This window comes from Polyodon spathula, chromosome 11 (assembly GCF_017654505.1).
Source record: "Polyodon spathula isolate WHYD16114869_AA chromosome 11, ASM1765450v1, whole genome shotgun sequence".
Taxonomy (NCBI): Eukaryota; Metazoa; Chordata; class Actinopteri; order Acipenseriformes; family Polyodontidae; genus Polyodon; species Polyodon spathula.
This window is the reverse complement of record NC_054544.1, coordinates 47,047,166-47,071,078: the sequence shown is the minus strand read 5'-3', so window position 1 is coordinate 47,071,078 and position 23,913 is coordinate 47,047,166. Positions and strand designations below refer to the sequence as shown.

At 41.6% G+C, this 23,913-nt stretch overlaps 1 protein-coding gene across 1 annotated transcript in view; it reads right to left on the bottom strand.

The window, feature by feature from the left end:
• The window catches only part of gpc1a (glypican 1a), an 88,716-nt gene continuing 64,803 nt past the window's right edge, over positions 1-23,913 (bottom strand). Inside the window, exons 3-9 of the mRNA XM_041264659.1 lie at positions 15,678-16,069; positions 13,160-13,325; positions 12,519-12,649; positions 5,745-5,876; positions 4,960-5,093; positions 1,422-1,597; positions 1-340 (exon numbers count right to left, since the gene is read on the bottom strand). Coding sequence (XP_041120593.1) covers positions 114-340; positions 1,422-1,597; positions 4,960-5,093; positions 5,745-5,876; positions 12,519-12,649; positions 13,160-13,325; positions 15,678-16,069 — 1,358 coding nt within the window. The 3' untranslated portion in view covers positions 1-113. The remainder of the gene's footprint in view (positions 341-1,421; positions 1,598-4,959; positions 5,094-5,744; positions 5,877-12,518; positions 12,650-13,159; positions 13,326-15,677; positions 16,070-23,913) is intronic.

Genomic DNA, 23,913 nt, shown 5'->3' with positions numbered 1-23,913 from the left:
GGAAAAAAAAAAAGTCAATTTTATTATGGTTTTTTTTTTTTGGCAAAGATACTAGCCCAGCCTCTTTGCCCCATCTACTCTCCTCCACACTCAGTCCGATTGGTGCCTGTGGATTACCGTCTGAACATCCCAGCCAGCGGCAGAAGGGACAGGAGGAGAGGGAGGGAGTGTGGGCGACTGTGAGAGTGGCTGCCTGATCCCATGACCCCCTGCTTTTTCTCATTGGGCAGGCCGTACAGGTTGGGTCTGTTAGTATTCGGGACAATCATGCGCCCACTGCTGCCGGGACAGACCTCCTCTGGGCAGCCCATGGCACTTCCTGAGCCGCTGGTGTCATCACCTGGATGGGGGAAGCACAATTGTTTAGCAACAGAGGTCCATCAACTACACCCAGTCAGGAAGTCAATTCATTCAACAAAACCTATAGGTTGAATGAATCACTCACTCCCTGAGCTGTAGCATTGACCACAGGAGCTAAAGTGATTATTGGGTACCTGGAAGCAGTTCTAATCTATAGCAATGCTCCTCACTCACTGGTATCCTGGAAGCAGTTCTAATCTGTAGCAATGCTCCTCACTCACTGGTATCCTGGAAGCAGTTCTAATCTATAGCAATGCTGCTCACTCACTGGTATCCTGGAAGCAGTTCTAATCTATAGCAATGCTCCTCACTCACTGGTATCCTGGAAGCAGTTCTAATGTAGCAATGCTCCTCACTCACTGGTATCCTGGAAGCAGTTCTAATCTGTAGCAATGCTCCTCTCTCACTGGTATCCTGGAAGCAGTTCTAATCTATAGCAATGCTCCTCACTCACTGGTATCCTGGAAGAAGTTCTAATCTATAGCAATGCTCCTCACTCACTGGTATCCTGGAAGCAGTTCTAATGTAGCAATGCTCCTCACTCACCGGTATCCTGGAAGCAGTTCTAATCTGTAGCAATGCTCCTCTCTCACTGGTATCCTGGAAGCAGTTCTAATCTATAGCAATGCTCCTCACTCACTGGTATCCTGGAAGCAGTTCTAATCTGTAGCAATGCTCCTCACTCACTGGTATCCTGGAAGAAGTTCTAATCTGTAGCAATGCTCCTCACTCACTGGTATCCTGGAAGCAGTTCTAATGTAGCAATGCTCCTCACTCACAGGTATCCTGGAAGCAGTTCTAATCTGTAGCAATGCTCCTCACTCACTGGTATCCTGGAAGAAGTTCTAATCTGTAGCAATGCTTCTCACTCACAGGTATCCTGGAAGCAGTTCTAATCTGTAGCAATGCTCCTCACTCACTGGTATCCTGGAAGAAGTTCTAATCTGTAGCAATGCTTCTCACTCACAGGTATCCTGGAAGCAGTTCTAATCTGTAGCAATGCTCCTCACTCACTGGTATCCTGGAAGCAGTTCTAATCTATAGCAATGCTTCTCACTCACTGGTGTCCTGGAAGTTCACATCATTTCCGTTGTATGCATTCTTCAGCCGGTTGGTCATGATTTTCAGCTGCATGATCTGCTGTCGGATTGTGATGTCAGGCTTGGTGATGTCAATGTCCACCTCTGGGTTATTGATCTGACTGGCTAGGCCGTCACCCATCACATCGGGAAGGTACCTGAAACACACACACAGGACTGGAGTCACACAGAGACACACACACACACACACACACACAGGATCAGAGACACACGCACAGGACCGAAGTCACACAGTGACACACACACAGGGTCAGAGTCACAGAGAGAGAGAAAGAGAAAGACAGACACACACACATACACACACAGGACTAGAGTCACACACACACAGGGACAGAGACACAGAGGGCCAGAGTCACACACACACACACACACACACACACACAGGGTCAGAGACTCACACACACACACACACACACACACACACACACACACACACACACACACACACAGACACACACACAGACACAGAGAGACAGACACACACACACACACACACACCCATGACACCACACACACACACACACACATGACTAGAGTCACACACACACAGGGTCAGAGACACAGAGGGCCAGAGTCACACACACACACACACACACACACACACACAGACTAGAGTCACACACACACAGGGTCAGAGACACAGAGGGCCAGAGTCACACACACACACACACACACACACACACACACACACACACACAGAGAGTCACACACACACACACACACACACACACACACACACACACACACACACACACACACACACAGGACTAGAGTCACACACACACAGGGTCAGAGACACAGAGGGCCAGAGTCACACAAACACACACACACACAAGACCATAGTCACACTGACACAGAGGACCAGAGTCACACAGAGAGACACACACACACACACACACACACACACAGGAGCAGAGTCATAGACACACACAGGGCCAGAGTCACAGAAACACACACACACAGGGCCAGAGTCACACAGAAACAGAAACACACAAACACATACACACACACACACAGGACCATAGTCTCACAGAGAGAGAGAGACACACACACAGGACCAGAGTCACAGAGACACACACACACACACACACACACACACACACACACACACACACACACACACACCAGAGCCACACACAGACAGGGACAGAGACACACTGAGAAACACACACACGTCACACAAACTGCAGTAACGCAACAGTAACACTGGAGAACACTCTCTTTGGTATTTTGTATTCTATTTCAGCACTCTCTGGTAATAAAAGTGATCACACTGCCCTGGGTGGCAAAGAATGCAAAGTACAGCACTTTAAAGCAATAGTGATGTAACAGGACTTCCCTTTCAATTTCAATGACAACCATTACTGAATAGGAAGAGCCTCTCTTACCGTAATCTCTGAGCAAATATACAAAAGCTGCCCTATCAGGGCCCTGCTGTGGGGGGGGGAGTCCCGCCCAAAATATAAAAAAAATGCATCTGCAAGCTGCTCATTGAGCACAGCAGTTTAAAAAAAAAAAAAAACAACAACTGCAAACATGTCAGTGCAGTCGACTGGGTCTTCAGCTGACTTCCACCAGTGTGACCGGTGCTCAGCTAAGCTGCCCAGGCAGGACGAACATCGATCCTGCACCAGGTGCCTAGGGCCAGAACACGCGGCCAAGGCACTGGCAGGTGAGCTGGACTGCTCTCCATGTCGGAAGTATATCCGCAGCAGAGTCTCTCTCCTCCAACCAGGGGAGAATGAGATCAGTGGTCCAAGAGCCTCAGCATAGGTTATTCAGGACACCCCCTGCTACAGTGACCAAGGAGCTCTCACACTCATTTGGGTCACCATCCCCTACTCCACCACCGGTACAGAGGCGCAGACACCTCTCAAGGGAGGCGAGATGGTCACTGCCGAGACGGTACCACTCGAGGGGATGCTCACCATGGGACAGGCAGTCCCTGCGCAGGCACCGCTCCCCTTCCCCAAGGGACAGACGGTCGCCGCTCAGGCACTGCTCCCCTTCTCCACACAGGCGCAGACGTTCACAGTCACAGTCGCCTTGAAGGCGCCCAAGCTCGGCCGAGCGGCGCATCGTGGAGCTGGCAGAGACTGTAAGGGCTCAGCAGTCCAGTCCGAGATCGGTACCGGTTGGTGTGAGTGTCAAGACAATGCCGGAAAACACTGGAGTGGTGGCTCTGACCCGGCAATCTACGCCTTGGATCCCCTCACAGAAGGGAAGTGATCACTACAGACACCTCCAGCCTGGGCTGGGGAGCGGTCTGGAATGGGAGAGGAATAAGGTCAATGGAAGGGACACTGGCAGCAAGTGCACATAAATGTGCAAGAGCTGCAAGCAGTGAACCTGGTGTTATCTCATTTTCGCCAGCAGTTAGTGCACAAACATGTGCTGGTCCGGACGGACAATACCACAGTGGTAGCCTACATAAACCACCAAGGCCCATGGCGTCAGCAGAACTGAGCCCTGTTTCATTGAAAGTGGTATTTAATAGCCATTCCGTCTGTCAGACGAGTAAGTGAGCTTCATGCGCTGTCCATCGATGACACATGTATGGCTTTCACTGGAAGTGACTCGCGGGTAACATTAACAACAAATCCATCCTTTTTGCCAAAGGTGGTATCCTCATTCCATATTAACCAATCAGTGGCTTTGGAAACTTTCAGACCTCCCCCGCACGAGTCAGAGGAGGACCGTAGACAACATATGCTATGTCCAGTCCGGGCTCTGCGCTGTTAGTTGGATAGGACAGCGTCCTGGAGACAGTCCAACCAGCTGTTTGCCTGCTACGGGTCCCGCTCTAGAGGTCAGGCCCTATCGAAGCAACGTGACAGATGCAATACGCTTGGCGTATGAACAGACGGACTCCCCGTTACCGGGGGACATTATGGCCCATTCTATCAGGGGCCGGGCAACTTCATGGGCTTTCCTTCATGGCGCCTCCTTAGATGAGTTATGCAAGGCTGCTACATGGACAGAGTCAGACATTTGTGAGTTTTTACCGCCTTGATGTGACAAACCGAACGAGACCCTCTCTGGGCTTTGCAGGGGGCATGCCCTTAGGCGTCATGTGGGCTCTGTTGCTATCGCCGTGGGGCTGTACTGTCCGTAACCTGGAGCTACGACAGCTTTGGTACAGCTTTCCCATTCGGTAATGGTTATCATTCTCTTTCCAGGGAACGTTTTGTCTTCCTGGCATCTATACTGTAAACAGTGTTGTTGTTTTTGAACTATGCTGTGTATTCTATGCACAGGATGGCATCTGGACACAGGATGATACGATGTAGAGGAATTTGAATAATCTTAACAGATTGCTTGATTTCTCATAAATGATTTATATTAACTTTAATAAAGAGGTAATAGAATGGATTTGAAGCCTTGGTTATCACTCTTTTAAAAGGGGGGGAGGAGTGTAATGCTAATACACTCCTAATACTTGAACAGGGGTATTTCAGATCTCTCACTCTTTCATTCCTCTCTCTTGCTCTGGTCCTACCTGCCCTTGTTCATCCCGTTCCAGCACTTGTCCTCACTGCTCGGTCCCGCGGTCACTGCGTCATTGCACAGCGCATTGGGCAGCTGGACCCAGTAGAGCTGCATCTCTCTCAGTTTCCCTGACACGTCTGACACCTGGGGTTTGCAACACACAGAATAAGGTACAGGGTGCTGATATCCAGCCCGCATCTTAAACAGTGTAGCTCATTTTATTTTGATGTATTTTTTATCTGATACAAAGACATTTCAGGTGGCTGTATCATATCAATATCAGAGTCTGCTATATATTATAAAGACATTTCAGAAGGTAGACTATATATTCTAAACAAGTTTCACCCAAGATATGTATCATAAACAAGAGAAAAGCTATAAGCAGATGTCTGAAGTGTGCTTGGAGACATCGTCCCCTCTAGCTAGTATAACATGCTCATTGTATTCTTTGGACGTTGTTTTGAGCTGCAAGTCACTGTCATCATGAACTCGGGAAGCAGAACCATCATGCTTCTTGTTGTCCCAGATGAAAGTAAATATTTTTTACACTGGAGAAGTTTCTATTTAAACTTCAGCGATGACACTTGTGATACGTGCAAAGAGCTTCCGAGTGCCACTGAACCATCAGCGATGACACTGGCGATACAAACCAAGAGCTTCCACGTGCCACTCAACACATATCTGACATCAGCAGCTAGCCATTGATGGGTGCAATGCCTCTTCCCTTTGGAACAGTCTAATATTATTACCAAGCAATGCCAGCTCAGAGAGGCAGATTAAGAGAAACAGACTAACCAGTTTGTCCACCCCCAGTCCAGTCACAGCTTTCTCTTTCTCCTCACTCTGTACTTTCACTCGCTTCTTCTTCTCCTCCCCCACCGAGCTCCGCGTCCCGGCCAGTTTGGGGTTCCCACACCCCTGGAGCACCTGAGAGAATGAGAAGACTGTCAGACGGACAGACGGACAGCAATGCCAATTGGAAGAGTGGGAGCTATACCCTTCCACAACGATCCTCAATGGCATTGCAGAGAGGCTACAATGGCAATGCAATACTCATTGTGTACTGGTAGATATCTGACAATATCTAAAAGCTGCACTTGTGTGTGTGTGTGTGTGTGTGTGTGTGTGTGTATATATATATATATATATATATATATATATATATATATATATATATATATATATATATATATATAGTGAAACCTGCTCATGTGACCACCTGGTTTAAGTGACCACTTTAAATTCCTCAATGATATTTGTGCTTTTATTTAACTGTATTAAGCGACCACCTGTCTAACGAGATCAGCGACAATTCTCTTACCCATCAACGCACTCAAACTTGTATTAAGCACCCTTACACAGGGCTATTGTTATAAAAAAAAAGGTTTTAAATAATACATCCTGAATTCAAAGCAATATGGTCACCATGTTAGCAGTCTTTTATCCGTAATCAATGAAACCGCTCTCTTGTAAAGGAAGAGAGAAAACATGGAGAAAAGAAGGCCCTCCCTAGATGACAGAATTAAAGTTAAACTTGTAAAGACAGTAAGTACCAGAAAAACTGCTGAAAAGATTGTCACTAGAAAGACACAGATACAGCATTTTGAAACGGAAAGAACTAGGGCTTGAAGTTTTAGGTTTTTATTTTTGTTCACACGACCGTGTTTTCAGTCGATTCAATAACTTTAATTAAATTGTTAATTACTAAACAAAGTCGCTTCTTTTCACCTTGATGTCCTGATTGACTTGCTGATTCTGTCTCACCTTCATTATTCGAACACAAGAGCAAGCAGTGACATTAATCACTTCTCCCAGATGCTACTTTAACCTGCATTTCGTTCTCGCACTTGCCTGGGAACTAGGTAGCTTCCAATGTGTCCGTTTTCGTGTTGTGTTGTTCTTTCCCACTAACTGAACAGCAGATTCTCATAATTAGGATGTAGCGGCTTAAGACTTAAAGGCAAACCGTTAAAAGGAAAATAAACACAGAAAAATTCAACTCATACTTATAAGAGTATGAAAACAGTGTGCACGGTAATCGAAAAAGATCTTATGCTGGCGTTGGTTTCAGGATGCAATGAATCAACATGTACCTGCAAGTCAGACACAGGCATTGAAATTTGCAAAGGATTTAAAACATTTTGTGTGACCTGAGACAGGCAAGCATTCATTACTTTCACAAAATAATTTGTTTTGTAAATGCATTATCTAAATGAATGTTATTAAATTACATACTTCCTTTTGTTCATATTACATCTTTTGGCTTTTACAATGTATGTAAGACATACATAATTACAGGAAAGCATGTCAGAGACAAATAGAAAATTCATAAGTTATGGGCCCTCTTTTAAGAGACCACTATTAGACTGTCCCTTGTGTGTGTGTGTGTGTCTGTATATATATATATATACACACACACACACACACACACACACACACATACGTACGATCCTCGACTTATGACGCACGGCATCTTAGACTCTTATTACCCTGCTTCGACTTTACAACATCGCTACGTCATTTACGACTCGGCGAGACCTGAGCCATGCGTCATGTGCGCACGCTCAGTGTCCGAAACTGCAGCACCTGTCGTGGTCTCCCTGACCAGACCTTTAGCGTTTTTTTTTTTTTTTTTTTTTTTTATGCATGTAACTTTTTTTTTTTTTTATTTGCCGTTAACAATGTCTGATAAGAGCAATTGACTCAAAACGACTAAGCTTTGAACTCTGTCACATGATGAGGGGCTTAAATTCAGGAGATCGTATTTCCTGATAGGAGTACCGCATAAACACAATAAATATGTCATTGGAAATCCCTGAGTCTGTACTTTTAAACAAGCCAGGTAGGTCTCTGAGTAATCACCGGGCTGAGTGTAAAGAGTTAAATAAATAGTTGCATGAGTACAATATAACGGGTCATTTTTATAAAACTATATTATCTGGCTGAAGAGTCAGGAACGTAACCCCAGTTCATATTATTGTCCCTATGGGAAAATGTGTTTCGACTTACAACGCGACTTTCAGGAAACAATTGTGTGGTAAGTGCGAGGACTGCATGTGTGTATGTATGTATGTATATACACACACACACACACACACACACACACATACAGTGCCTATAGAAAGTCTACACCCCCTTGAACTTTTTTCACATTTTGTTGTGTCAGTGACTCAGAGTTTCATGCATTTAAATGAGAATTTTTTTTTTTTACACTTATCTACAGACCATACTCTACACTATTCAGGAGAAAAAAAAGTTTTTATGGAGAAAAAAATTATATATTAAAAATACAAAACTGAAAGATCATAATTGGATAACTCTCCACCCCCCTGAGTTAATCCTTGGTGGAAGCACCTTTTTGTTCCTTAGCCACTCCAGTGTAGCTTTGGCTGTGTGCTTTGGGTCGTTGTCATGCTGAAAGATGAACTTCCGTCCAGTTTCAGCTTTCTTGCAGAGGGCAGCAAGTTTTCCTCAAGGACTTCTCTGTACTTTGCACCATTCATTTTCTATCCTGACAAGTGCCCCAGTCCCTGCCACCACCATGCTTCACAGTAGGGATGGCGTTCTTTGGATGATGTGCTGTGTTGGTTTTGCGCCAAACATAACACTTTGCATTTAGGCCAAAAAGTTCAGACCACAAAGCTTTTTGCCACATAGCTACAGAATCTCCTGAGTGTTTTTTTTTTTTGCATACTTCAAAACGGGATTCAAAGTGAGCAAAGTGAGCAACGGCTTCCTACTTGCCATCCTACCATACAGGCCAGATTTGTGGAGTGCTTGGGATATTGTTGTCACAGGCACACTTTGACCAGTCTTGGTCATAAAAGCCTGTAGCTTTTGCAAAGTTGCCATTGGCCTCTTGGTAGCAAGTCTCCTTGCTCGGTCATCCAGTTTGGAGGGACGGCCTGATCTAGGCAGGGTCTTGGTGGTGCCATCCACAGATTAATAATCGTCTTGACTTTTGATCATTTTTTATACCCATCCCCTGATCTGTGACTTTCAAGAACTCTGTCCCGGAGTTTTTTTGAAAGCGACCACGTGCTCATGGTTAAGTCTTTGCTTTGAAATGCACTACCCAGCAGAGGGAACCTAGACGAACTGCTGAATTTATCCTGAAATCAACTGAATCAGTACAATTTAACACACGTGGAGGCCACTTAACTTTGTAGCAATTCACATGCTCCATAAAGTGGGTGTAAGTTTCACCCACCTGCCCATTTTATTAGGGTCAGTAGCCTGGCCAGGTTAAAACTCAATTTCCCATAGTTCCTTGCTATCACCCTCTGTTCATCCTCTCTCTCCATTTGCTCATTCAGATATCCACTCCTCCAATCTCAGAGCTCATTGGAAACCAGCACTGGTATTAAAGCTGGCTGGCTAGGCCAGGAGAGGACTTCCTTTTGTCTTGAGGAATCCATTATACAAACAACATATTACTTAATTACAGTGTAACTAACTTCCGATCCTCCTGATTTTTTCCAAACGGATGTTCACCATTCAACCCGGTACTACTTGACAGACTCACCATTTTCTACGAATTCTATTTTTTCATCAACCTTGATCCATCATCATCAGTACGGGACTGTATTCGGGACTTCATTATTTGTTGGTGAGATTATTCCTTTTCTGTTTGCTGGTTTTTTTCTACTTTACTTTGATACTTTGGTTCCTGTAATTTTGGTTTTGTTCTTTTGTTACTTTTGGATTACATGTGCATTGCTTCATCCATTGCCATCAAGACTGTCTTTGTAATTGTTTTCCCTGTATAATTATTCATTCACCTTTGTCTCTTGCCCCTGTCTGTGTGTTGGTTTTGTGTTGGTGTGGTGTTTGTGTGTGTGTGGGGGTTTATTGGAGGCCCACCGGACACCGCATTCATTTCGCTTTAGTGTTATTTTGTTTGGATGTTTGTTTAGTTCACTTTACTTTCTTACTCACCTGTACCTTCCACTTAACTAACTGTTCTCTGCAATAAGTTGTTGTCCTTATATTTCATTTATTACATTATAGTTTACAACAATAAACCGTTTGTTCATGAAATTGACACCTCTGACGTCCCTGCTTTTGCTGTCTGTCACTCTTGCTGACTTAGTTATAGATATTGGGCCAGTAGTATCTCCTTAGGGAGGACAGTACAACTGCTTCTCAGTTGTGCAGAGTGATCGTTACAACCAGTAACAACTTGATGTGTGATTTTGAAGGTGATTGGTTACACCTGAGCAAATTTAGGATTGCTATTACAAGGGGGGGGGGGGGGGGCACTTAACCAAACAAGCAATTTCAGTTTTTATTTTTAATTAATTTTCTTCAAATTTCTAGAATATTTTTTTTACTTGGAAGTTGTGGGGTAGGATGTGTAGCTTTACAGTAAACTAATGTGATCCATCTGCATCTCCATCCATTTGCGTTGTTTTCCATTTGATGATGTAGATATCCTTCTGTCTGGTGTTGATTGCTGAAGTGTAATGCTGGCTCCAGGGATCAGCTCATTTTGCCTCCCCAGCGCATCAGCACACACAATGGCTGCAATGCTGGCTCCGAGGATCAACCCAGTGAGGTCTCCCCAGCGCATCAGTATGACAACCGTCTGGATTGAGCTAAGTAAGGTACATCTCTGGGGTCTTCAAGTGGGCACCTTCCATCCTCGGTGTTTCGTTGACTAGCCCACGACACCTCAAGAGGGCTCAGCAGTGACTCAGGCAACCCAGCATCACCCCCTCCATCCCCCACTCAGCTCAGCCCAGCTTACTTACCTGTACATCAGCGTTGTTTTCTTTCTATTGTGCTTGAGATCCCCATCTAGAATCTTACTGTCTCAACCACAGCCAGTTGCTGCTCCTTTCTGCTGCTTCAGATAAGTTCTTCACTGTGCGACGCAACTCTTGGCCACTGAACCCGATGTCTCTGAGAAACCGGGTTGTAGAGTGTGCCACAAAGTTCCTCGACAACCCACCTCCACTGGGTAAACTCGGACTCTCCATCCTCACTGTTCCGCTTCAGCAGCTAGTGAGCATATCGAAATTTCTTCCTCTCATACGCCTCATCCACAGCATCTTCCCATGGCACTGTTAACTCTACCAGATGAACAAGGCGTGCTGACAATGTCTGGTCGAAGGTTAGTGGTGGCAATCTCAGGTGGAAAAATAAGCGGTTGACCAACATCTGCCAGCATCTTCCAGTCTCTAGCAGCTTCCAGTTGTCCTGGGCGAGGCTTGGTTTTAACACCTTTTCAGGAGAGCAACCACCAAGGACGGAGGAATATTGTCTTTTGTGTGCAATGCTTTGATGGAACTGGTGGCAACTTATTGGTCATGTTACGCTTGTCTTCCAATGCTAAGGCCAAATATCGCAGCACCTGGTAATGGCACCAAGCAAACCGTCCTTGGCTAAGACCCACCTTACATCCTTTCAAAATGTGCCTTAATGTTGCAGGTGATGAACACAAAGGACATGAGGGATCCTCACCCACTCAGAGGTTTAGGTTTTGTGGTGATGGGATAACATCATATGTTTATCTGAGGGACATGAGGGATTCTTTCTTACATCAAATGTGAAAATATCTGGTTTCCTGTTTGGTAGAATGTAGTTCTTCGTTTAATTAAAAATAAATAAAGGAATAACTTATTTGGTAGAAATAAATAAATAATTTAAACAAATACATAGAGGAATACATGCATTTAGAAATATTTTTAAATAAATAAATGTAGAAATGAATACATGTCTATATTGTGGACGGGCACGGCTGGACTGACTCGCCATTGTCACCTGTTGACGAATGGAGTGCCGTACTCAGAGCCAGAAAGCTGAATTATTATTGTTGTGTTTCATTATTAGTTATTGTAAAGTTACAATATTGTTAAATGCATTACCCTTCCGGTGTTATTTGTGTAATATGTGGATGTCACCTTGAGAGGCAGAGTAGTGCTCTGGGGTGGGGAAGGGCTGTCTGTGTTAGAGATTCCATGTGTTTGGAAGAACTAATTTTATAGAAATGACAAATGGGCAACGATTCTTGATAAAATGTAGGCAATGCAAAACTTCTCCAAATCATGAAACGTGAACTTATTCAGTCAGCAGGAAGAATGATTGCAGTCCAAACCAGATAGGACCGTTCCAAAGCGACACAATGCCAAGTTTACTGCTGTGCAGAAGAGCAAAATTACTGTGGACAACAGGGATGACCAATTATCTTCCATTATCATACACCAAGGACAGGGCGTTGCTTCAGGACACTACGTGTCTCTTCTTGCTGTGGGTGCTACTGGAAAATGGGTGCATGCAAATGATGTACTCATTGAAGTCAAACCATGGCCAACAAATGCAGAAAATATATATACACACTCTCACACACAAACACACACACACACACACACACACACACACATATACATACTTGTAAAAGTTGAATGGCTTCCCGCAATATGCACGTACGGCATGGTACTGCAAGTGTTGAAGTGGTTAAGGAAGACAGCCTTGTAAATAATGCCCTCCTGGTTTGGTGAGAGCTGTTCTATGCTACAGGAACACTGAGGGTGAACACTGCGGTGAGTGAGGAGGAGGCGGCCTGACCTTGCTGCTGATGGAAGCTCCATTTTCATTCATGTTCATGATGGCATCTGAGATCTTCACAGGGGCCATATCAACGAATGTCTCCATACTGTGCATCCCATTGAAGCGCTCTGCCACCTGCAGCATTGAGTCTGTGGAGAGGAGTGGAGGGGAGAGAAGACATGGGAGGAGAGTACAGGAGAGGGAGGGTGAGGACAGGAGATAAGAAAGGAAAGGATAGGAGAGAGGGAGCGGAGAGGATAAGTAGACAGGATAGAGTTGGGGAGAGGAGATGGAAGGGAGAGGGAGAGAATGGAACAGACAAGGACAGGTAGGGGGAGAGGGAGATGAGAGGGAGGGAGAGGAGAGAAGAAGACAGGAGAGAGGATTTTAAGAAAGGTAAAATCTGCATGATGGCTGGATTGGTTACTTGTTCTTTATTTTGCCCTCAAGACTGTTCATTGTGATAACACGGTCTGAGATATTCAATTGAAAAATCAGTCATTGTAGCCGCAAATAAGATTTAATAAAATTGTAGAAAAAAAGAATCTGTTTCATTTCTGCAAATATACCCCCGATAGTAGTCCAATTAAAAAGTGAGACAAGTTCCACAGTTAACATTTCCCTTTTGGATTGTGCATGTGCTGACTTGGCAAACTCACCTACGAAGCTGCGCCACTCTGTGTGCAGGTCAGCTTGGTTGGCCAGGCAGCCCTTCATGACGTTGCGACAGTAGTTGGTGCAGGGTTTGACGCTGGGCAGGCCGCGGCAGTGTGGACAGTACGTCAGCTTCATGATGGCTCGAGTGCACTCCGGACTCAGGGGCACCTGCAAGGCATCAAACGCCTCCTTTATAGACACCTGCCGGTAATAACTGACTATCCACACTAAAACATGACCTAGACAGCATTCACAACTGGGCAGACATGGCAAATTACATTTAATAGAGAAAAGTGTAAGGTACTGCATGCAGGCAATAGAAATGTGCATTATAAATACCATATGGGAGATACTGAAATTGAAGAAAGAATCTATGAAAAAGACCTAGAAGTTTATGTTGACTCAGAAATGTCTTCATTGAGACAATGTGGGGAAGCTATAAAAAAGGCCAACAAAATGCTTAGATATATAGTGAAAAGTGTTTAATTTAAATCAAGGGAAGTAATGTTAAAACTTTACAATTCATTAGTAAGACCTCATTTAGAATACTGTGTTCAGTTCAGGTCACCTCACTACAAAAAGGATATTGCTGCTCTAGAAATAGTGCAAAGAAGAGCGAACAGAATTGTTCTGGGTTTAAAAGGCATGTCATATGCAGACAAGCTAAAATAATTGAATCGATTCAGTCTTAAACAAAGAAGACTATGCAGCGATCTGATTCAAGCATTCAAAATTCTAAAAAAGTATTACCCAAGGGACTTTTTCAACCTGAAAAAAAGAAACAAGGACTAGGGGTCACAAAAGGAGATTAGATAAAGGGGCATTCAGGACAAAAAATAGGAGGCACTTTTTTACAAAGAGAATTGTGGGAGTCTGGAAGCAACTCCCCAGTAATGTTATTGAAGCTGATACCTTGGGATACTTCAAAAAGCTGTTTGAGATTCTGGGATCAATAAGCTACTAACAACCAAATGAGAAAGACAGGCCAAATGGCCTCCTCTCTTTTGTAAACTTTATGTTCTTATGTTCCAAAACATGCATGATCAAGAAGCATTAAAATCCAACAGCTTGAAGTCCATTCGAAACAGTAACAGCACAATCAGCCAGGTATCTGACACCCAACAGTATTCTCTCTGTAAGCAATGTGTTATTCTCTCACCCTTGTGTCATTCATGTTAGAAACGGTTTAATCAATGTCACCCTTGCGTCATACGTGTTCTCATTTCCAAGTCTTGTCTTATTTCTGTTTTTCATAGAATCACTGAAACTCATTTTAATAAGTTTGAGCTCCGCAAGGTTTATAGACAAGACCATTTCAACTTCAGTTTCCCACAAGGGCTTTTTGCTTCCAATGTGTGACTAATGGTGAGAGAGTGAGACTAAATTGATTAATGGTCTCCCTTTCAACAACGTGCTGGTTGAGTTTGTTGCTGCTGTTAACAAGATGCACTAATTGTTTTGAGAAAATATTAATGTTATATTTAATGTATGTGGATGATGGGATTTTTAAAAAAACTTTTCAATTTTATCTCTAAGAAGTAACATTAAACAAGGCCTTAAAGGCCATGTTCTTTCCTGTTTAGCATATTGCTTTTCTTACAATACAACCAGATGTTAAAATAGCTTATACAGTGTCACCAAACATTACACTAGACTTATTTTTAAAAAAAATTCAAGAGACAGCTAAATCCCACCCTGGTGACAAGCTGCCCCACGCAGCACTGAGTGAATTTAAAAAACAGCACTGTTCCAATTAGCATGTATTTTCTCTACAGAGGCAGTGTTGTAAGGGGGCAGCTTAATGGTTGCACTCTGGCATACCAGGTGTGCATTGAGGTTAAACATGATTAGAGAGCTATATGACAGGAGTGCTTTGAACTTCTCAACTGTTATTCAGTTGTTATGCAAGTGACATTTAATACAGAAAGAGAGCTACATATACCTAACAAGAATATACCATATACAATTATGGGGGCAGTGATCATTGCTAAAGCTAATAGAGTTAAGTACATGGATTTTAAATAAGCCTCAGTTAGCACTCCTTTAACAAGCTCCTCACATTGTGATTGACTCTGCGGGAGGACTGTTACACAGAGAATGGAAAATGCCATTTGGTTTAGCTGGCCGAGGTAGTGCTCTGCTGCGCACAGCCTCTCCCGTACTTAATGAGTTTCCTTAAAAGGAACAGCACGCAATAAGAAGCACATTACTGTTTGGGGTTTGGGGCTTTGTGCTAAGGAATTTCCTTACCATGTTTAATCAAAAAGTCATTTATAAGGGATTTGAATTGAAAAGCTATATTGAACTCTCTAACATTTGGAATTATGAGCCATTATCAGTCAACGGCTAGAGAGCTTGCAAAAGTTGGCACTGGATGTAATCCCTACAAAGAAATAAAACAAACAGGAGAAAAATGCACAGGTTGGCATTATATTGCTTGTTATACACAGGGTGTGTATTACACTGCATGCTACACTCAGGGTGCACAAGGAGTACATTCATGAATTGAAGTCCGAGTACCTGGGCCACCTTCCGGACCACGTCACTAGCCATGTCGAGGCCCTGGACGAAGGAGCGTGCTGCAATGAAGGGCCGCGTGACTTTGAGCTTGAGCTCACGTGGCGCCTCTCCAAAGGGCTTCAGGGTCTCGGCGTGCTTCACGACACAGTCCAGGAACTCGTCGCTCATCTGGTACTGCGGGTTGAGCCTGCGGAACAGCCGCTCCAGCAGCCGCGTCCAGAATTCGTGCAGCACCTCCTCCAGATTGAGGTTGGCGCCGCGGTAGTAGTGCTGCAGCTCTGCGTACAGGTCACTGAAGATCTTGGCGTTGCTCGTGTACAGCTCTCCATATGTTTTGGAGAACATGTCCTGCAGGGAGCGCTCTGACTTGTTCAGCAGGTCTAGGAAGTAGCCTGCAAAACAAAGACTGCTGTCAGCATGTGCTATAGATCAGAGTTTTTATTGTTGAGAAATTACTTACAATTGTTACCCATCACTTCAAACACTTCATGAATAAGAAGCTTGAAATTATTATTTTTTTTTACTACACCCTTCTCTTTTAAAAATGGTTTTCAATCTGAACTATTAAACATGCAACAGGGCTACATTTAGAAATACTATAGTTACTATGTCAAGGAAATTCATGGATAAATTCATTTTAATATAAGCATTTCTCATGTATTTAATTCTGTTGTCTGTGTGACATGCTGTGGGGGTTGCATTGTTAACACAGATTCCAGAACATAATTAACCAGATCTACTACAAAGCTGATTACATAAGGCAGGCCACAAACTGTTTGAATCTCGCCTTCCAAAATGATGTCTGATTATAAGGGGTCATAAAACTTACCAAGGTAAGCTACAGCTACAATGCAGTTATATCATTGTTGTGTTAAAACTTAGTTAAAATGCTTTAAGAATCATTTTTTTAATTACATCTCTTGTGGACACAAGTTTAACAGTTATTTTAAGTTTCCCAATAAATCTAAAGTGTTCATTGTGTTTTAAAAGAATATTATAAACTAATAACTGTTTTTAAATATTATCCTTTGACTGTATTATGAGTTGTTTTATATGCTGATAAAATCGTAGTTTTGTATAGATAATGAAACTGAAATTCGTATGCTTCTCCAATGAATGTAACTAAAGTTATATTGAATAGGAGGTTTAAATGATATATGTAAAATCCTTTGATAATAGGCGGATACTTTCCATTTCTAACACACCCTGTTTGTGTGACACGCAACTGTCTATCAAATACTGTGAACCAATGGAAGGACCGACAAAGACTTGTTTACAGTACAACAGAACACCTATAGGATTTTCACACTCTGCTCTGGTCTCTCTTCACTGGATTCGCTCTTTCATCAAAACATCTCATCGCTCTCAAGTCACCAAACTCCAAAGTTCTTCAACAAAGATGCAATGATGTAGTCTTCAAAGCTGTCCCGGAGAAGATGGGCTGTCTCCAGAATGACAAAAGCTTTTGCCTACAGTACAGACTTCACAGTGATACTGCACTACTGCACATGCTGCTGCACAGCTAACTTCTACAGAGAGGACGGCTGTGTTAAGAAGACTTTGTTTTAAACATTGCACCAACACAATAAGTATCAAACATATTGCGTGTTTACAAGTAACTGAACTGAAGCCATGCTTTTGATGTTGTCACCATACGTAATGTGTGTCTATTCAACTAGATGTAACATTGGCGGGATTTACATGCAAGTTTTAATCACGCTACTACAGTGCATTCATGATGCGTCATGCACAAATGACGCATGATTATGCTTGTTCCAAAAGTGAACAGCAAAAAAAGTGTGCGACTTAACTGTCATTACACTTTGGTAAAACACTGTAAAGTGCACGCTAATTCGCCTAATTAGTCCCATAGCAACAAACTCGACAGTCGTGCAAAATACTTCACGATAGACTTTCATGAAATACCACAATACCTCCTCCACTTCCCCTATATAAAAGAACGCTCTTCTCTGGGTACGTTGTTTCCTCCCTGTTATCCTCCTCTGTAGCATAATAATTTCCTTATCCCAATCTTACTAATACAAATCAGTTAAATATCCATCCATCCATTGTTATCAATCAGCTTCTCCTGGTGAGGGTCGCAGCTAAATTCTATATAAATTGTATATAGAGATGTTGATTTATACCGACACAATAATGTCAGCAGTTTATAACATTATTTAATAATTTCAGTGTATTATGAACAGGGCTGGGATTTAGTCACGGTGGTTGCGGGTGTCACGGACTCCGTGACTTTTGCTAGTGTCCGCGATTTTTGCTCATGCGCGTGACTTGCGGGGATGCTAATGAATTGTGTTCAATCTGTATGTGATTTTATTGCCTTTTCCCCTGTTTGCACCTTTATTTGCTGAACCTGTGCATCCAATGTCGCAATATGCTTTTATTAAAGACAGTTATTTAATTTTTTATCCCCATGGCTTTATTCTCCCCCTGTCATTTTCTCTGTGATTTTTAACGCATTGACCGTGATTGCTCCATGATTTACGTCCAAATATTCCGTGACAAACTCCTAGCCCTAATTATGAACGATGCATGAGAACTACTAGATCATTATTACCAGCATTATTATCACAATAATAATAATAATAATAATAATAATAATAATAATAATAATAATAATAATAATAATAATAATACGAATAATGTAGCTTTTTTCCCGCAGGTTATGGATAAACTGTATCAACCTTGCCAAAGAAATGCCACCATTTTCACCAGTATTACCGATGCTCTGGCTGAACTTGGTATAAACAGAACGCTCCTGCAGGTACGAGATAAATTCAAGAAGCTGAAATATCTGTACCTGCAGGAGAGACAACGCCTGCAGTCCTCCAGCCAAATTTCAGTTCTGGGAGGAAATGCACCGGTTAATGGTTGACCGGCCAGTGGCATCGGACCATTTGCTGGAATCCTCATTCCCCCAGACATCCTGTGAAATACCAGCACCTTTAATGGCGTCAGACATCATTTACTTTTATAAACTAAAATACATTTCAATTGTAAAATAAGGAAATCTATATTATTATTTTCTTCTTGGCAGCATGAACCATTGTAACTGCAAACCCTTTGCATTCTAGACAGATGGGGGGTAACCTTCTCTTCATCTCTGCCTAGTGTGTAAAACTTCATCTAAACCCCTATGCATTATTTGAATGATATCCTTTATCACGCAGCATCTCTTTTCAGCGTGTTTCGTGATATTTAAATAAACCTTCCCATTATTTTATTATTAATGAGGTTGTTTGCATTTGGATGACTAAAATCTCTTTCTAAATTAAACTCATGTAAATGTAGAAGCAGAACTGTCATGAAAACCGAGAGATCTGTTGCCATGCTTTTCAGTTTTTGCATGTAAATTGCTCCATTGTACATGCGTACTTAGCCACGTGGCAGCTGGCACATGTATAAGTAATGTGTGACTGAATCGAAGAATGCGTGATGAACTACAAAGACTGCTTCACTCATATGAAGTATGACCAGCGAGCACATCAAAGATTCATTATGAACATTTAACAATGCATTACTTTTCCTTGAATGGTTTAATTTGATTCTTCTTTACGCATGTTTTAACTATGAAGCCAAACCTTTATTCTTCTTCCTTTGAGAATATGAATAAATGTAATAATAATTTGGATTGTTAGGTTTATTTTTGTCTTATAGCAAATACACATTTATGATTGATTTCAATTACTTAAACATACATAATATTAATTGTTAATCTCTTCTCATCATGAATCTAGGGATAATTAAGCCAGAATCGCTAGTTCTTAATGAGGTATTGTGTTTATTATGGTTAATAAATACAGTATTTTCTTTAACGGTAATTGGCGAGGTCACAGTTGTGACATAAACCCTAGATATACAACGTAAATATGCACAACAACTAAAACTTGATAAATTCGATGACAATCATTTCAACTAAGTCTAACATCAATTCAATTAAAGACGTTTGAAAAGTCTTCTAGTTGAGACGTTTCTTTGTTGTTTGTTCTTATTGCAGTTACTCAGTGTGTGCAATTGCAGGTTGGATATACTCTGTTGAGCTGCTTTGACTTGCGTTCAGTAGTTGTCAAGTTAATCCTACCAAAAAACTAAAAGTAGCAGTGTCTTTGAAGAGAAGGGGAGTGCAGTGCAGATAAATTGTTGACTAATGAATCCACAGTGAGTCAAAACAATTGAACAGGAAAGCAAATACCACTTAATTATGCAACAATCATTTCAACAATTAGTATTACACATTTCAAATGTAAGGGCTTGCGGTTTCAATTTAGTATTTCATACTATTTGCTAAAAGTTGGGTAATGCAATTATACATTAACAATGTAAAAAAATAAAATAAAATCATAATTACAAATTGTGACAAAGTTTCTTATTTATAGTAACTTTGAACAGTTCTGGTTCCTAACACTGTCTTTGTGGATAAAGCACGCTGGACAACAAAGGTTGTGTTTAAACAGGCTGATAACTGCATTTTTATTTTTCCACCATGTCCCTTTTCTGGTGAGGACGCAGCTACTTTTAACAAACAATATAAAACAGAAATAAACCCGAGCTCATGTTTTGCAGTGCTAACTAAAGTTAACAGGATCCCCATCTTTTGTCAGGTGCTACTTACTTTAAATAAACACAAATCACAGATTTAATATACTTTGTGTTAAGGTAAACTGCATTCATGTCTCTACACAGTTCCTTACCTTCCCACATACAGCTATTGCCTTTGAAACCTGTCCGGCTTGTTAAATTACAGCTAAACCAAGTATGTGTAAAGTATCGCAAGATCCAGGACTTGCTTAAACTAGTAAGAATGCTAGAAATTGAGCTCCCTCCCAATAGTACTCAAAGAAATGAAAGAAGTTATTTACAAACTGCTAACCAAGATCATGCAACAGTCTCTTGACACAGGGGTATGTCATATGGTAACAGCGTGGTAACAGTATCCTGGGAGACAGTCAACATGGTTTTAGGAAAGGGAGATCGTGTCAGACTAAACTGCTTGATTTTTTTGAGGATGTAACATCGACAATGGATAATTGCAAAGCATATGACATGATTTACTTAGATTTCCAGAAAGCGTCTGACAAAGTCCTGCATTAAAGATTAATTCTAAAACTGAATGCAGTAGGGATTCAAGGAAATGCAATCACATGGACTGGGGAGTGGTTAACATATAGAAAACAGAAAGTAATATTTAGAGGAGAAATCTCAAAATGGAGTGAGGTAACCAGTGGTGTACCACAGGGATCAGTATTAAGTCCTCTGCTATTCCTAATCTACATTAATGATTTAGATTCTGGTATAGTAAGCAAACTTGTTAAATTTGCAGATGATACAGAAATAGGAGGAGTGGCAAACAATGTTGCAGCAGCAAAGGTCATTCAAAATGACCTAGACAAGATTCAGAACTGGGCAGACACATGGCAAATGACATTTAATAGAGACAAGTGTAAAGTACTACATGCAGGCAATACAAATGTGTATTATAAATATCATGGGAGACACTGAAATTGAAGAAGGAATCTATGAAAAAGACCTAGGAGTTTATGTTGACTCAGAAATGTGTTCATCTAGACAACGTGGGGAAGCTATAAAAAAGGCCAACAAGATGCTCGGATATATTGTGAGAAGTGCTGAATTTAAATCAAGGGAAGTAATGTTAAAACCGTACAATGCATTAGTAAGACCTCATTTTGAATATTGTGTTCACTGCAGGTCATCTCACTAGAAAAAGGATATTGCTGCTCTAGAAAGAGTGCAAAGAAGAGCGACCAGAATTCTAACCTTGAATGTCGTTATGGAACATGTATCAATTAGGAAGACGTGTGAAACAGTCTCTTTGTTCCAATTCAATGCAACTCGTTGTTTATGCCGTACCTACTGAAACACTCCAGAGTGCAGAATTTAGAAATACGCAATAAATTCAATGGCAAAGTTTTTGTCTAAAAGTCTTTCATATCTTTTCATGAAGAAATTGAAAAAGACTTAATTGAAAATGTTTGTAATCAAACAAATGCATTTTCTTGTAGTATTTCCAGATACACAACATTTCAAATTGCATTTTATCTCGATTGCAACTTGTACAAAATGCTGCTGCCAGAGCTTAAACAAGAACAAGACACACAACACATGACCCCTGTGTTAGCTGCCTTACACTGGCTTCCTGCACAGGTTAGGATTTAAGGTCCTGCTAACTGAAAGGTTGAAATGGCCTTGCTCCCCTATATTTAAAAGATTGGCTGACCCCAGGTGACCCCAGTACTCTCTCAGATCACAGGACGAAGGTCTACTCTGTATTCCATGGACTCGGAGAAAGAAGGCAGGTAGCAGAGCCCCAAAGCTGGGGAATTATCTTTCACGATTTGTAACAGAGGCACCATCTCTTGCTGCTTTAAAATTAAGATTAAAATACATTTTTAAAACTTAGCACATGTATTTTAATGGGGAACATCTCATAATGTGTGTGTGTATATAGACACACACACACACACACACACACATATATATATATATAATCTTACTTTAAAAAACAGTGACAAGAGATGGATCATTTATATATAAAAAAAGAAATAGTATGAGATGTTCCCCATTAAAATACATGTGGATGTGTGTAATAATATGCGTATAATAATTTAATGTATGTAATTTAAAGGGGTATGTATCTTATATTTAACTTTCACAAAATAGTCTTGTATATAAGAACATAAGAAAGTTTACAAATGAGAGGAAACCATTCGGCCCATCTTGCTCGTTTGGTTGTTAGTAGCGTATTGATTCCAAAATCTCATCGAGCAGCTTCTTGAAGGATCCCAGGGTGTCAGCTTCAATAACATTAATGTCAGCTTCAACAACATTATTATATATACAACATTATTGTATATATTGTACATTTGTCATTTTTATGTGTAAAGCGTTGAGGTGATTTATCACGAATATAAGAAATAAAGATTGATTGATATTGTAATTCACTTCTAACGCCCTTAATGTTTTCCTATGAAGAATGAGGTTAATGCTGTATGAAAAAAAATATTATATTAATTTTATTTGTATTCAATTTAGATTTAGTTATTTAATTTCTGTTAAGGAGGCATAAATAAAATAATCATTTGCATGTGTTATATTTGCACTAACATTAAAAGTGATGTGTGTGATTTTTGTTAAAAAAATAAATATATAAAACATAAAGTTGTGTATTACTCATTATTTTGTTAAATTAAATAAATAATGGCCTAAAAACAGAATATATCCATACACTATATACACACACGCGCACGCACGTACGCACGCACACACATGCACACGCACTCGCACACACACGCGCGCACGCACGCACGCACACCCACGCCCACGCACACACACTCTCACACACACACACACACACTCTCACACACACACAATCATACATACACTATCAGAACTAGCCCACTTCAAAAAAAGTGGATTTCATTGTCATGATTTGTCAGTGATCATTTCTGAAAATCAAAATGATCCAGATAAAAGTAATCTCGATCACAAAGTAGATGATTACAATGATCACTGTTACCAAGATTAAAAGTTTTGAAAAACCGGCCCCTGCACAGAAACTGACACACAGGGAATATAAATTAGAGGAGGACGATGTCAGTCAGGGTCACCCTGTTACCAAGCTGCTCTCAACAAATTCCTCCTGTGCTGTGGAGTCGAGCACAACAGAAGGGTTGCATGTGGTTAAATGACTCAGAACAGAGAGCTAACTATCTGCTGCTGGATACCATCTGCACAGCAGAACTCACAGCAGGGGGTGGGAGTATAGGTACATGCCAGATAAGTGGGAGTGTCATTGAGAATCCATTCTCTAGGGTTTAATACGGTTGACAGTTTGAGGGTGTCTCATACTCAGGTGTAGCCAGTTTCTCTTGCCCCCAGCATGGTCACTGCACTCCTTCCTGTGTGGCAAATGGAGACACAGGGTTGCAAACACAGTCTGATTCAGAGAGGCGAGCTGCAGACCAAATCCAACCGCTTCGAGCGCACTCTAGCCACTGTAGACGGAAAGAAACAGGACTGATTTCAATGTGCTTTTTTAGAAAGAAAGCATATTTAAAAGAAAAAAGCTGAACTTTCATCCACCATCAGAAAGCTCCATTAGTGACACAGATAGACAGACATTCCAGCTTTTCATCTCTGGAAGCCTGAGCTCCAATCTGGGTGGCAAGGGGGCGCAGACAAAAGGTAGGCTAATCAA